The 14047-nt window shown below is 57.6% G+C and overlaps 1 protein-coding gene across 1 annotated transcript; it reads left to right on the forward strand.

The window, feature by feature from the left end:
- The first annotated feature begins 2433 nt into the window (after positions 1-2433).
- On the forward strand, positions 2434-13488 carry LOC102449981 (glutamine synthetase). The gene is made up of 7 exons (XM_075905321.1): positions 2434-2637; positions 3475-3650; positions 4442-4603; positions 7785-7931; positions 9849-9976; positions 11010-11209; positions 12765-13488. Exons 2-7 carry the CDS (start codon positions 3485-3487, stop codon positions 13084-13086), a joined length of 1125 nt encoding a protein of 374 aa, XP_075761436.1. The 5' UTR covers positions 2434-2637; positions 3475-3484; the 3' UTR covers positions 13087-13488.
- Positions 13489-14047: the final 559 nt, after the last annotated feature.

Below are 14047 nucleotides of genomic sequence, written 5' to 3' on the forward strand. Positions count from 1 at the left end.
AGCCCTTTCTGCTCAGATAAATTGGGTTATGGGCTTACTTAAATTAAGCCCCTGCTCAACTTGTGTGTCTGAACGAGCCCTTGGTTTAGAACCACCCCCCCTTTTACCCTGTGCATCGGGCCTGAGCCAAGCTAAGCCCCCAGTTTTAACTTATACATGGTGCCCATCTGCCCGAGGGCAGGCCGCAGGGCTCTGCTAGCCAGGCCCTGTCCCTGAGAGCCATCCTCCTTTGACTCCAGCCTGCTCGCTGGTTTGGTTTGGTTTGCTTGTGTGGGATTCTAGAGAGAGCCCTGAGCCGGCTGTAGCCATGACATCCAGGCCACGCTGTCTGCCGCCAGCCTGAGACAGTCGCTCTGAGGAGACGTGAACTTCCCCCTTCCTATCCATCATGACCCAGAAACCACGGGGGGGGTTGGTGCAAAACACAAACCAAACCTCCCGTGACAGGCAGGCGCAGAGCCGAGGGCGACTGGCGTGGGCATGCACTCGGGCATTGCACTGGGGTGTAGATTTTCTTGTTGAGCTTAGAAAATTGGAGGGGGGGGGGGCGGAGCTGTTCCCCTTTGGGCTCAGACGTGGCTGTTTTTAGCACCAAGCTTAAGGCTGTAACTTGGCCTCTGAGACCTGATGCCTTTTCGCAACTGATGGGAAATGTCAGTGTTCTTAGCCCTTTCACTACTGATAAAAGCCTGCCCCCGGGCAGCCTGCCCCTCTGACGGAAAGCCACACGCCACGCCGGGGAAGGGTTTCTCAGAGCGGTGCCATAGGAGGGCGCAGCGCTACCCAGCGTGGCCATTTCATCCCTCCTTGTCCCCTGTTGATTTAGACCACGGGGCCGGGAATTTGATAAATGCTTCAGGCGAGCTCGGTCCCAGGGTGCGGTTTGGTTTTCAATTAAAAAGCTTTAAAATGAAAAGCTTCCTTTCGAGCAGACCCATTGAGTCATTCCTCCCGGGCCCCTGCTGCCACCCGCCCAGACCAAGCCACTGATGGAATGGATCTGGAAAGGCAGGTTCAAAGTGGAGATGATGAGGGGGCTGGAGCACACGATTTACAAGGAGAAGCTGAAGGATTTGGGCTTATTTAGTCTACAGAAGAGAAGAGTGAGGGGGGATTGAGAGCAGCCTTCAACTACGTGAGGGGGGGTCCAAAGAGGATGGAGAGAGACTGTTCACAGTGGGGACAGATGACAGAAGGAGGAGCAATGGTTTCAAATAGCAGTGCGGGAGGTCTAGGTTGGATATTAGAAAATACTATTTCACTAGGAGGGTGGGGAAGCGCTGGGATGGGTTCCCTAGGGAGGGGGTGGAATCTCTATCCCTAGAGGTGTTTAAGTCCCGGCTTGACAAAGCCCTGGCTGGGTTGATTTGGGGTACATCTAGACTACAGAGGTGTCCCGGAAAAGCTCTACTGCCGTCCAAGGAACATGTCTGCTTTTCTGAAAAAATTTTTGGAAAAGTGAACGCATTTTTTTGGCATCCCTGTAAACCTCGTTTTCCGAGGAAGAAGGGATGTGCTGAAAGAGGATTTTTTTCCTGACATTTGGCCCCTTGTAGACAGGCCAAATGTTGGAAAAGCCTCTGGCAGAAGAAAAGTGGGAAAAGATATACAAATTGCGGTTTGCGTATCTGTTTCCAACTTTTCTTTGTAGTGTGGACACAGCCTTAGTTGGGGCTGGTCCTGCTTTGGGCAGGGGTTGGATTCGATGACTCCTGAGGTCTCTCCCAGCCCTAGGATTCTACTATGCATTGAAAGGAGATGCAGCCCTTAGTACTCACACATCTCTGCATCTATAATACATGAGTCAGGCCCCCCAAAATTATGAGCTTGGCTTCAAATGCAGCGAGGAGTCCTGTGGCACCTTATAGACTAACTGAAGTGTTGGAGAATAAGCTTTCGTGGGCAAAGACCCACTTCGTCAGATGCATGCACGAAAGCTTTGCTCATGAAAGCTTATGCTCCAACACTTCAGTTAGTCTATAAGGTGCCACAGGACTCCTCGCCGCTTTTGCAGATTCAGACTAACACGGCGACCCCTCTGATACTTGGCTTCAAAGGGTGAATTATTTTTAATTGCTTTTATTGGGTGTCTGGTGTGGGGGTTGACTTATCTTTTCTAGGCACCACCCCAGGGTTAAAACATCCTTCTATAAACAAGGCTGATCTTTCTCTATCTGCCTTCCCCCGGGTTTAAAAATAAATCACACACACACACACACCCCTTGGAGACTGAATTCCTCTCTGGTTCATGCACAGCTCACACCTCTATCCCCTGCCCCCTCGGCATCTCTCTGCCCCCTCGCACCCACCAGCCTCGCTCTGGCTCCACCTACTGTCCCAGCCCCTTTTCCGCCCGGGGCGACCCTACAATAACAAACAGAAAACTGCGCCCTGCGTGCTGCCGGGCGGGCGGAGCCAGAGCGCCAAGCGCGGCCGGGCTGAGGGCAAAGCCGCCCGCCCGCCCGCGGGGAGGGGCGAAGGGATCCAGCCAGCCGCGGGCTGTTGCATCAGCTGGGGGAGCGGCCGCCCCGTCTGCCCCGGCCCCGCAGCCCGCCTGGCGGGGGCGCCTATAAGAGGCGGGGAGCGGTGGCGGTAGCAGCAGTATCGCGGCGCCGGTCTCCTGCGCGGCCGGGCTCGGTGAGTGGGGGCCGCGGGCGCCACGTGTTCCAGCCCCGGGGCCGCTTGTAACGCGCTGCCCTGGAGGGGGAGAGCCGGGGCCGGGCCATCCCTGCCCGCTGGCTCCGGAGCGCCCGGGGGAGCCTCCCCGCGGCCGGCTGCGCCTGGCCCGTCCCCGTCCCCTCTGGGCGGGGGCTCTGCGGGGCCCGGCGCTGGCATCTCGCTCGGTGGCGGAGAAGAAAGTTGCAGGGGCCCCGCGCAGCGTGCGCCCGGGTCTCGCCCCTTCCCGGCTTAGAAACTTGGGCGGGCTGGGGAAGGCGCCGCCGTCTCTTGTGAGCGGCCCCGGTAGCGCTCCGGTGCCTGGTGGGACCAAGGCCGGGGGGTGCCTGTTCCCTCCCAGCAGACGAGGCCCCTGCGGCGTGTGTCTGTCCGCAGATTTGCGTCCCTGTCTCGGGGAGGGAAGCCCCTTCCCTGCGCGCACAAAGGCGTCCCTGCTGCCTGCCCGGCCAGTGTTCCAGGCTGCTTGGTTGTGGCTTTTTTAACAACCAAGGGGGCTGGTGGGGCTGGCCCGGGCTGGATGCTCCCCTCTACCTCCCTTCCAACATGGAAATACGATGTTTTAAAAAGGAAATGGCGCCAAAGCCCCAACCCCGCAGCGGAACGGAAACGGTGCACAATCATAACTGTGCATCTGCTGAGACGCTGTTACCGATGTCGTGGGACCGAAGCTGCCTGCTCTCCCATGCGCCTCCGGGGAGGACCATGCCGGGTTTTTCCCCTGCTCTCCCTATGGGCAGAGTCCACCTTGTTCTGGGACCGCGCTTGTAACTTTGGGGCTTGTTTCGTTTTGCTCTCCAGATCCGTCACCATGTCTGTGTCACACAGTTCCAAGCTGAACAAGATGGTCAGGGACCAATACATGAGGCTGCCCCAAGGGGGCATGGTCCTGGTGACTTACATATGGATTGACGGTAGCGGAGAAGGAGTGCGCTGTAAAACTCGAACCATGGACCAGGAACCCAAGTGTATAGAAGGTAAAGCCGGGCCGGTTAGCTGTTTGGGGGCAGTCACCCTTTTGTGTCTGTAAATGGGGCAAAAAATGTAGAAGCCACAAATTTAGATGCAAGGCCTGTAATGCTAGCAACATTATACAAGTAGCTGCTGTAGTTTTGTCTGATCCGGCGCTGAGAGAACCCAAATGGATCTGTTTCCCTGTAGATTATAAATGAGTCGGGCTGCGGCTGCTATACAAGGCAGTATGGTAAATAGCCAGCCTTCATCAGGCTGTATATGTTGCTGTCTGTAATCTACCTCTGATGCTAGAGTGGTAAGGGGGCTGCCTTCTGACCTCGAAGCGCGGGGCTCATTTCCAGTGGACACACAAAGCATGTTCACATGGGGTTCCATCGAAAGTGACTTGTAGTGGGGTTTGGCTAGGGGCTGTGGACACGGCCACAGGCCTGGAGGCCAAACCTCTCGTTTGGGGCATCTCCGTGGCTGGACTGGAGCTGTTGGCCCTGTCTGGCGTGTGTCACTAGAAATCGGTGAACTGTCAGAAGACTAAATCCGCTCTCTTGTGTGGACCAACGAAAGGGGAGCCGTGGCTGGATTGCTGTCTTCGTGGTCAGCGAGGGGAGTAGTGGCAGGAGCAGCGGGCTAGATTCCCTACAGGAGATTCAGTGGCTGCCTGGCTCTCCATTTAAAGCCATTTTCAGTGGCACGCCGTGGAATAGATCCTTGGGCTGTTACACACTGGAGCGGCTCACACAGATCAGTCAATGTGGTCCAGCTTAATCGTAGGGTTTTCCTTTTTCTCTCTCCCTAGACGTCCCAGAATGGAATTTCGATGGCTCCAGCACAGATCAAGCCGAAGGCTCCAACAGCGATATGTTCTTGGTACCGGTCAGCATGTTCCGAGACCCCTTCTGCCTGGACCCTAACAAGCTGGTCCTGTGTGAGGTCCTGAAATACAACCGCAAACCTGCAGGTGAGGTTCCTGTCGGGCTGTTACCAGAGCCCGTGCGCTACGGCCAGCGCTAGCATTTTAGGGCCTTGCTCTCAGACGTGAGGAACACCCACAGTGCCACATGAAGTCGGCAGGCAGTTGTGGGTGATCCTGTACTAACCAGTGACCTGAGTGGTATTTGCAGTGAAGCTGGGGCGTGCAGAAACCCTGGAGCTGGTGCTGGCTCTTGGTCTTTGCAATCAGAAACTTGGCAGTTAGGGCTTAAAAACACGGGAACGTTGGTGGATTTAAAGTGTGTGTATGAAAACCTGCCTGCCAGTGAGCAGAGCTCCGTGAAAGCGCCCAGAACCACAGCGCCACGCGGTACTCGCCCTTCCTCTTGCCTTGCGGCTGGAGGACTCCGTTGCTTCGAGAGAGGGAATCACATCTCGTGTTGCTTCTCTGACTTCCAGCTGTTTGACCTTCCCTCCTGGGAGATCTGCAGCCTTGCTCCTGGCCCGCAGCTGGGTCCAGGGACATGTCAGGAGGACAGCAAGACTGGCTGGCGTGTCCCGGATGGTTGTGGAGAAGCTGCCTGATTCCCGACCTGGTCTAAGGCAGTAGCGTAGCCCGGGTGGGATATTTGGGTGGGCCTGAACTTCAGGTGGGTGGGCAGTTATGGGCGAGACCGTGGGGCAGCCTCCTCCCTCCCTGTCTAGCCAACTTTGTGGGGGGACTCGATGGGCCCTGGGCGCGCGCTCCGCTCTGGGAGAAGACGCCGCTCTCCAGAGCATGCGGCTCCTGGCTGCCGTCCGGGTCCCATGGCCCCACACCAGGCCTAGCTCCCCAGGCAGTGCCTTTGTCTGAAGGTCTTTAGAGCTGCCAGCCACTCGCTTGCCTGCCCTCCTCCCCGTGGTGGATTAGCCACTGGGCCTACCGAAAAAGGAGCGAACCCGCTCCGCCCTCCTGTGCTTGTGGAGAGCAGGGCAGGAGCACCGAGGCCTGCTCCAGCCACCCCTCCATCCCCACCCGCACTCTACCCAGGGGGTGGGGATGGAGCACCGGGGGCTTGTCCTACTCATCCAGTCCTGGCGGGAGGTCCGGGTGGACAGAGCAGCACAACCCCCATACCCCGACCACTCTCCCTAGCAGGAGTGCCTAGTGGGCAGAGCAGAGCAAGCCTCACACCCTGACTCCAGGAGTGCTGGGCGGGCAGAGCTTCGACGCTAAGTGTGTGTTCCCCCTTCCTCCCCCCCCGGGGCTACCCCCCTGCTCTGAAGTGGTCTCGGATCACTGTGAGTGTGAGCGAGGTGCCGTTGTGTATGCGGACTCTCCTGACCCCTGTGAGGGCCAAAGGGGCACCCCAGGTCAGTCTGCAAAGCTCTCTTCGGGACAGGGCCAATTGGTTGTAAAGCCCCGACGACTGCAGCCCGTCGCTCCCGAGGGAAGTACCACGCTCTGAACCCCCACGTCTCACATTGGAATAACAACGTGCCGCTCGAGGTGCTGGGAGGCCCCGGCCGGCGACTCTACATTCGTGCTTCAAACAAGAGTCTGGCAGCCAGTGTTGCTCCCGCTTGCCTAGTACCAGCGAATGCCAGTCCCTGAACTGGGCAACGGCAGAGAAGTCCCAGTTAGGTGGCTAGAGGGTCTCTTTGCCCCTCCTCCACCCCCATGTAAGTTTTTTATAAGGCTGCTCTTGGAGGGATAGCTCAGTGGTTTGAGCATTGGCCTGCTAAGCCCAGGGTTGTGAGTTCAATCCTTGCAGAGGGGATTTGGGGCAAATATTTGTCGGGGTGGTAGTAGGTCCTGCTGTGAAGGCAGGGGACTGGACTCAATGACCTTTCAAGTCCCTTCCAGTTCTAGGAGCTAGGCGTCTCCATTCATTTAAAAGGAAAATATCACTGCTGCTTCCTCACGATTCACAAACCCTTGGAGTTTGTGTTGCACTTTTACCTACAGCTTCCAACTAAGACCTAAACGTTGATGCTACTTGTTGCCTGCCGGCTGCCATTTTCTGTCACAGGGAAGCCCTGGTGTTTCACGTCCTCCTCCCCTCCACCTGGATTCTTCCATCCCAGGCCTCTGTGGCCGGCAATATCTTCTTGGCAAAGTCGGGGCTGTTCTGGTGGGTTGCTAAATGCTCCTGTGAGGGAGCAAACCCAAAGGATTAGTCCTGGCGCTCCGTCAGCTCTTGCAAATGATCGTCCGACTCAGATGCTTGCCCAGAACATGGGGGGCTTGGCAGAGCGCTCAGGAAAGCTTGGTCTGGGGCCACGTCCGTAGGGTGGGAAGATGGATACAGGCCCCTCACCAGGAGGCTGTCTGTAAAATGGGGAGAATATTTGCTTGGTGGTCGTCTAAACCCAGGCAGGCTTGGCAGATGGGCGGATACTCTGGCTACGGGGTAGGGGAGACGGCGGAGCAGATGACTAGACGTTTGTGGATTTTTGTATCCGGTTTTGATGGCAAGAGGATTCCATTTACACTTGAAATATAAAGTTACACCCCTTTGAAATCCAGCCCCGCTGACTTTCCTTCCCTGCTGAAGCAGAAATCGTCCGCTTTGGGGCGAGAGGGGGGCAGTGGGTGTTTCCCTTTGATTTTTCCCACCTGCGAATGGGACAAATTTTCTCGTGTGCAGTGGCTGTCGCACGTCCCCTCCCCGTTGGTGCAAATAACACAATTCACATGGCGGTTGTGGGGCCAGGGGGCTCTGAGTGGAAGGAGGTTCGGAGCTGGGGCAGAAGGTGGGGGCTCGAAGGGGGTGCAGGATGGGGCCAAGTGCTGGGCTGGGAATTGGGGTACGAGCTCTGGGGAGTGGGCTTTGGGGTGCAAGAGGGGACTCCGGGCTGGAGGGGGCTCAGGCTTACGAAGCCTAGGGAGAAACGTAGGAGACAAGCTTATGTAACCAGTTACTTTCCTGCTGTGAGCACCTCATCAGTCAGCCTGGATGGATCAGCCTCTCAGGCCAGCTTTTCCCAGCAGGGCCTCGTCCTGTCTGAGGCACGTCTGTCGCCAGGCAAACCAGGAGGCTGTCCTGGAGTCACACTGACGGCGGCTGCAGATTCCCGGCCCAGCGGCTGGCTGGGGGGAACCCTCTCTAGCGCAAGGGAGAGCGCCGGCTGGCCTCCCTGCTGTGAGGAATGCGGGCGCCGTGCCGGAGGGCTCTGGACCCCCCTTCGGTGTCAAGGGCTAAGGCGGGAATTTCTCCTCTCCCCAGAAACCAACTTGCGGCGCACGTGTAAAACAGTCATGGACTTGGTGACGGAGAGCCACCCTTGGTTTGGGATGGAGCAGGAGTACACGCTGCTGGGCGTCAACGGGCACCCCTATGGCTGGCCTGATAACGGGTTCCCAGGTCCCCAAGGTAAGAACGCGACTCTCCTCCCCCCGACTCATTCCCAGGCTCCAGCTCTCCTGTAAGATGAGGACTGACATGGCGAGGCGCGGTTCCCTTTCACCGCCATGGCACTCACAGGCACTTGGCGCCTCCCGGGGTCGGTGCGGAGCCCTGTGCACAGTGATCCTGCACTGAGACCCGTGAGTGCACGGCGTCTTCTGCGGGAGGGTGTGGGTGTGTGTGTCTGTCCATGTCCGTACGTCCCCGGCAGGATCTACAGCCAGGGCTCTGTTAACGCGCTGAGCGAAGCCAAGCAAGAAATCGCTCTCATCCCAAGGGGTGCTGGTGGGCGGATGAGTTTGGCCAGCCGAATGCAGCTGCGGCTGTGTGACGCGAGAGCCACACACCACTCCTGACGGTGCCAATCCGGCGCCTCTCCCTGCTCACCCGACCCATTACTGCTCCGGGGCAAGCGGGTGCAGCTTTGTCCTGACACCTAAATTACAGGCAGCGGCGTGCCAAGCCGAGCAGCGTGCCAAGCCGAGCTGTGCGCTGCTGGCACACCTGTGCGTTGTGTGCCCCACGCTGGGGCGCCCCTCCCGACACTGCCTGAGATTGCACAAACTTTTCCATTCTCAAACTTGTTTGCCGAGGGTTTCGGAACTTGGCTGGGAAAAAGATCTCTGCAGGTGGCTGTAAATACAAAAGCCCAGCTGAGTGAAGGCTGGTCACTCAAGCAAATATTCCCCCTCCCCCCCCTCCCCCCCCGCCAACTGGTTCTTCTGCTCAGACAGGATTGTGCGGGGATAGTGGCGCTGGAGGGTTTTCGTTTCTTTAAGCTCCTCTGACCGGGGTTGATTCTCAGCGTCTCCGTGTTTTCCCCTCTGGGTTCGTACAGCAGCGCTACCTGCCCCCTTGGAAGGAGCAAAATCTGGCGGGTGGCTCTCCCCTTTTACCTTCCGACTTTGTTCTGCCGTTGCCTGTGTCCAGGGTAATAAAATCCACGGGAGCCTTAGTGGTCAGGACCGAGTTCCTCGTCATGGGGCAGCTCCTCGCTTGCCTTCTTCCTGCCACCCGCACTCCTGGGGGGGAGCCGCTGGCTTGTGTGGTCTCTGCTGGCACTTGAAGTCCTGAGGGATGGAGTAGCGGTGGCATAAATGAGGGGCATGGGGAGGGAAATTGGACACTTCATTCAAGTTTCCAGTGGCGTACTGGGGCACGGCAGGAGAGCCTGTGGCCCACAGCAGGGAGGGGCGGGGTCCTTTCTTGGGGCGGGGGCTGCCCACTCACAGAAATCAGTTCCACAAGTGGAAAAGCAAAAAAACCAAAACCCCTCACTGAGGTGGCCCCTGGCTGAGAGACTCCCCACCTTCCCCTCACGCACCAGAGCAGGGGGCCCGGCCTAGTAGTTTGTGTGCTCCAGCCCTGCTGTAAGGTAGCAGGGGGGGGTCTGTAGGCTCCCCTGTGTTTGGGGGGGGGGGCTGGATCCAGGCAAGCTGGGGGCCGGATTTGGCCCCCGGGCCTGAGGTTCCCCACCCCACCCCAGAGTGCTGGGAATGAATTGTGGAGCTCTCGCTTGCTAGCTGTCGTTCCAAGCAGTCCCCTCACGGGTGGTGTCCAAACAGCCCCATCTGAGAGCGGTTCGGGGGTCTCAAGGCGCTTCCTGTAGGGCAGGCGTCCCCATGACCGACCGACCCTTCCCGTTGTTGGCCTGCACTGGCTTTGCCCGCGACACGGCCGGCGATTGGATGCACCAGGGAGAGCGAACTGCCCTTGGTCCTAGGCGAAGGCCGGTCAGCGCAGTTTGGAGCTGAGCTGGAGAAGCCGCTGGGGCTCCTGTTCCCGGGGCTCCCCGAGTTCCCGATGCCTGTGGGAGGGGCAGGGAAGCGGCCCTGCTCCTCCCTTGAGCTTGACGTGGCGGGCGCCGGGCTGTGTCTCCTCCAGGGCCCTATTACTGCGGGGTTGGCGCAGACAAGGTGTACGGGCGCGACATTGTGGAGTCTCACTACAAGGCCTGCATCTACGCGGGGGTGAAGATCTGCGGCACCAACGCCGAGGTCATGCCCTCCCAGGTATGTGTGGAGGGAGCGTTTTTCATGGGCCCTGTCACGGGAGCCCTCGTTGGGGGGGCTGGGCTTACCGTGTGCTGCCTGCGGTGCCCCCGGCCTTGGCTCTGCTGAGCCCTCCTTGAGGATCCGGTTCTCCCAGTCTCCCGCTCTCCTCTCCCCCCCACTTCCTGGCGGCGCCAGACCTCTGGCCCGGTGCCGCAGGGAGCCGTCTGCCCTAGACCCGTGGCCTTCACAAAACTCCAAGGAAGGACAAAATCTGCTCCTTGCCCAGCTGGGGCAGCGCCTGGTCTCCAGCGCCAAGTGAGGGAAGCGGGGTTCCCAAAGTCGCTGGGCAGGCTAGACGTGCTGGCAAGCCAAGTGGCCTCCTCCATTAAGGCGTAGCCGCCAAGAGGAAGCTGAGCCCGTGTTGCTGAAGGTGTGACTTGGACGCTAGCGCCAACCGTGACTGGGCTCTCCTACTGCCGATGAGCTCACGTTCACGCCTGAGGTCACCCGAGAGGGCGGCACCCATTTTAAAATTGAACCTTAAGTCAAACTGGGTGCGACTGTCCCAGGTAGACAAGACTGGAGTCTTGGCCCTCCCCTGATGGGTTGTCTCTCTCCACCCCCCCGCCCGCCCATGCCCCTGTCTCTGCCATCTGTGGGCTAGGACTGACGGGTCCTGGGCCAGGCAGTGTTCTGGCTGTGACCGGAGGGTTTAGGCTGCAGTGTTGTCCACCCAGCACCGTAACTAGCCCTGAATTTGATCTAGGACGCGAGCCCCACGGAGCTCCCTGCTCCACTTCCTTCCGTGTCCCGCATTTCCTCCTTGCTAGGCTGGCTGAGAACTACCGAGGCTGCTGAGTTGCCTGTGAAAGGCATGAGAGGTCCTAAGCCTCGGCATAGCCGTCCCGGGGGGAGGAGCCTCTGTCGGCACGTGGTTAGAGCCCTCGATCGATACGTCCCAGTGAGCGAGGCCCGGCAGCAGTGCGAGGCCAAAGCCAGTGGCTGAGGGAGAGACCAACCGTTAACGTGAATGCTCCTCTTTCCCTCCCAGTGGGAGTTCCAGGTGGGGCCCTGCGAAGGCATTGAGATGGGAGATCACCTTTGGATGGCGAGATTCATCTTGCACCGGGTCTGTGAGGACTTCGGGGTTGTGGCCACGCTGGACCCTAAACCAATGACCGGCAACTGGAACGGCGCGGGCTGCCACACCAACTATAGCACCGAAGCCATGAGGCAGGACGGGGGTCTCAAGTGAGTTTGCGTCCCTGCCGAGCTGGGGGGTGGGGGCACCGTGGCTTCTGGATAAGGGGTGAAAGCTCTCCCTGCAGCCTGTGCGCGGGGTCAGGCAGAAACCGGGTTTGGTAGCTTCTCGGTCAACAAGGACCATCGGTACAGCCCTGCTAATCCGGGTATCCGCTTTGTCGTGGGTATCCATATGCAGGAGTGAGCTGCAGCTGCAAACCTTGTACCCATGCAGGGCTCTAAGCCAGGGGGAGGAACTCTCTGTGGGTCAGCGGCCCCCGACCCAAAAATTCAGTCGGGGGGAGGGGCACACAAGTAAGAAACAAACGTGCTCTCGCTGACGTGGCCCCCAGCTGAGGAGAACGACCTTTTCCACGTTCCCCTCCCACACCAGAGCCTTGGAGGGCCCGGCTAGTCGATTTTTGTGTGTGCCAGCCCCACCGGGGGGGGGGGGGGGGAGCACTAGCTCCCCAATGCTGGGAGGGGACCCCCGAGCCTCAGGGCCAGATCCAGGCAAGCTGGGGGCCACATTCAGCCTCTGGGCCTTAGAGCAGGGGTGGAGAAACTAACCACTGGGCATGGTAGCAATAGACAATCCAGCCTTATGACACCCGATGGCCACGTAACCCTACGCAGCCTCTCGTGGGCCAAGCCGATTCTACATATTTTAATAAGATGATAAGGATCTTGTATTGACTTAACGTGCTGGACGTATGTAGACAGACGCAGCCTATGCATAGAACTGCCTAGTTAAAAACCCAGAAATCCAGGCCTGACATCTGCATGTGACTGTAATGAATCCGCTATTGGGGTACAGTAATTCCTCATTTAACACGTGCCCGCTTTACACGTTTTCACGATAGCACGATTTTTTTTTTTAAGGGAACGGTTTTTGAATTGCACGACCGTCCCCGGAATAACACGATTTCCCCAGCTGGCCCGTCGCCGGCGGCTGCATGAGGCTTCCCCCGCCTCCTTGCAAAGTGGCGGAGAGTTTGCCGCTTGCTGCGCCGTTCCCCGGCAAGCCCCGTCCTCCCCCCCTCCGGCCAGATGCAGTGCGGGTCCTGGCAGACCCATCACAGGGGCATACTCCCAACCCAATACCCCTCCCCTCCCCTTCTCTTCCCCAGAGCCAAACACCTCCCCTCCCTGCTGAACCCAGTCCCCTTTCTCCCTCAACCTTATGTCCCCGTCCCAACAGACCCCACCTTTTACATTATTTTCAGTGGGAAAATTGACTCCTCATAACAAGTTTTCACTTAACACGATCATTTTCTGAAACATCTCTACAGTGTTAAATGAGGAATTACTGTTTTTAATTGAACTAGGTCGCAGGCCTTTTTGTGGGGGCTGTAGGTTGGGCACCTCAGTCTGGTGTTAGCTGCGTAACACAGGCCCTGAAGTTCATGCCTTATGCTGGGCCTATTGACTTCAGTCCAACCAAAGCATTTTGGGTCTCGGGGTATCACTGTTACACCCTGTAGCGTGGTGGCCCAGTGGAGTCCTGGCCCGTGACCTATGGGCTGCATAGCTGCATCTTAACCCTTCCTCTCCTCGTTGTTAGATTCATTGAAGCTGCCATTGAGAAGCTGAGCAAACGACACAACTACCACATCTGTGTGTACGACCCCCGAGGGGGCAGGGACAACTCCCGGAGACTGACTGGCCACCACGAGACGTCCAGCATCTTCGAGTTCTCGGCCGGGGTGGCTAACAGAGGGGCCAGCATCCGTATCCCCCGCCAAGTGGGCCAGGACGGCTGTGGCTACTTCGAGGATCGCCGGCCTGCGGCCAACTGCGACCCCTATGCTGTCACAGAGGCCATCGTGAGGACGACGTGTCTCGACGAGACCGGGATGCAAACCACAGACTATCCAGACAAATGAGGCCTTGCGGGGAGGGGTTGATTCTGAACGAGTTTTTCATGTCGGTTCTGTGAAGCTATAAAGTCCAGACTCTCTCTCTTTTTTTTTTTTTTTTTTTTTTTTTTAAGAACTTTGCTTCTGGTCTCGTGAAATGGGGGCTTAGACAAATATTTCTGGATGTGTTTTGCGGGGGAGGGAGACTCTCTGTTTCTCAACAAAACTTCTGGTTTCACATCACACATGGGGGTTTTTAAACTTCAGTGTCGTGTTTTTTAATTGACGTTTTACTGTGATGTACGTGAACTCCTGTGTGAAAGCTGCTGCCGTGGAATCTGTTAACTCATCCCTCCTTCCCCACCCCATAGTTACGGTTTAGGAAACCAATAAATAGTCTTATTGGCTGACATCAGCCAGTCTCTGCTACACGCTTTTGTTGCATTTTTTTTCTAGAGTTTCTCCACAGATTTAATTCTGGGATCACCTCGTCAACCTCTCCTACGCAGCCTCCTGTGGGGTGACACAGGGCAGCTGCTAGATCGTGTACACTGGGAATGGCCCTAAGGAATTGTGCTGATTAGGGAATTTGTTGGGGAGGGGGAGAAGATACCTGTTCCAAGCCTAACTGCAGGGGGATTTTGGTAGCAGCATGTGGCTGCTTGTGATGGGATCTGACCGAGACAACGAAGCAGCCTTGACGATAGAGATCCCATGATACTTATGACCAGAGGTGGTCAGGACCTCTAAGAACATGAGAACAGCTGTTCTGAGTAAGACCAAAGGTCCATCTAGCCCAGTGTCCTGCCTAAAACCAGATGCCCCAGAGGGAGGGAACACAACAGGTAATCCTCATGTGATCCCTCCCCTGTCATCCGTTTCCAGAGAAACAGAGGCTAGGGCCACCATTCCTATTCATCCTGGCTAATAGCCATTGATGGACCATGAATCTATCTAGCTCTTTCTTGAAGACTGTTAATCCTGGTCT

Source organism: Pelodiscus sinensis, chromosome 22 (genome assembly GCF_049634645.1).
Source record: "Pelodiscus sinensis isolate JC-2024 chromosome 22, ASM4963464v1, whole genome shotgun sequence".
NCBI classification, from domain to species: Eukaryota; Metazoa; Chordata; order Testudines; family Trionychidae; genus Pelodiscus; species Pelodiscus sinensis.

Bases quoted from the DNA above. Each gene is read 5' to 3' on its own strand.
- LOC102449981 (XM_075905321.1), top strand. From the start codon at position 3,485: ATGTCTGTGTCACACAGTTCCAAGCTGAACAAGATGGTCAGGGACCAA. The intron at 4,604-7,784 runs GTGAGGTTCCTG...TCCTCTCCCCAG, and splicing joins ATACAACCGCAAACCTGCAG to AAACCAACTTGCGGCGCACG. The intron at 9,977-11,009 runs GTATGTGTGGAG...TTTCCCTCCCAG, and splicing joins CCGAGGTCATGCCCTCCCAG to TGGGAGTTCCAGGTGGGGCC.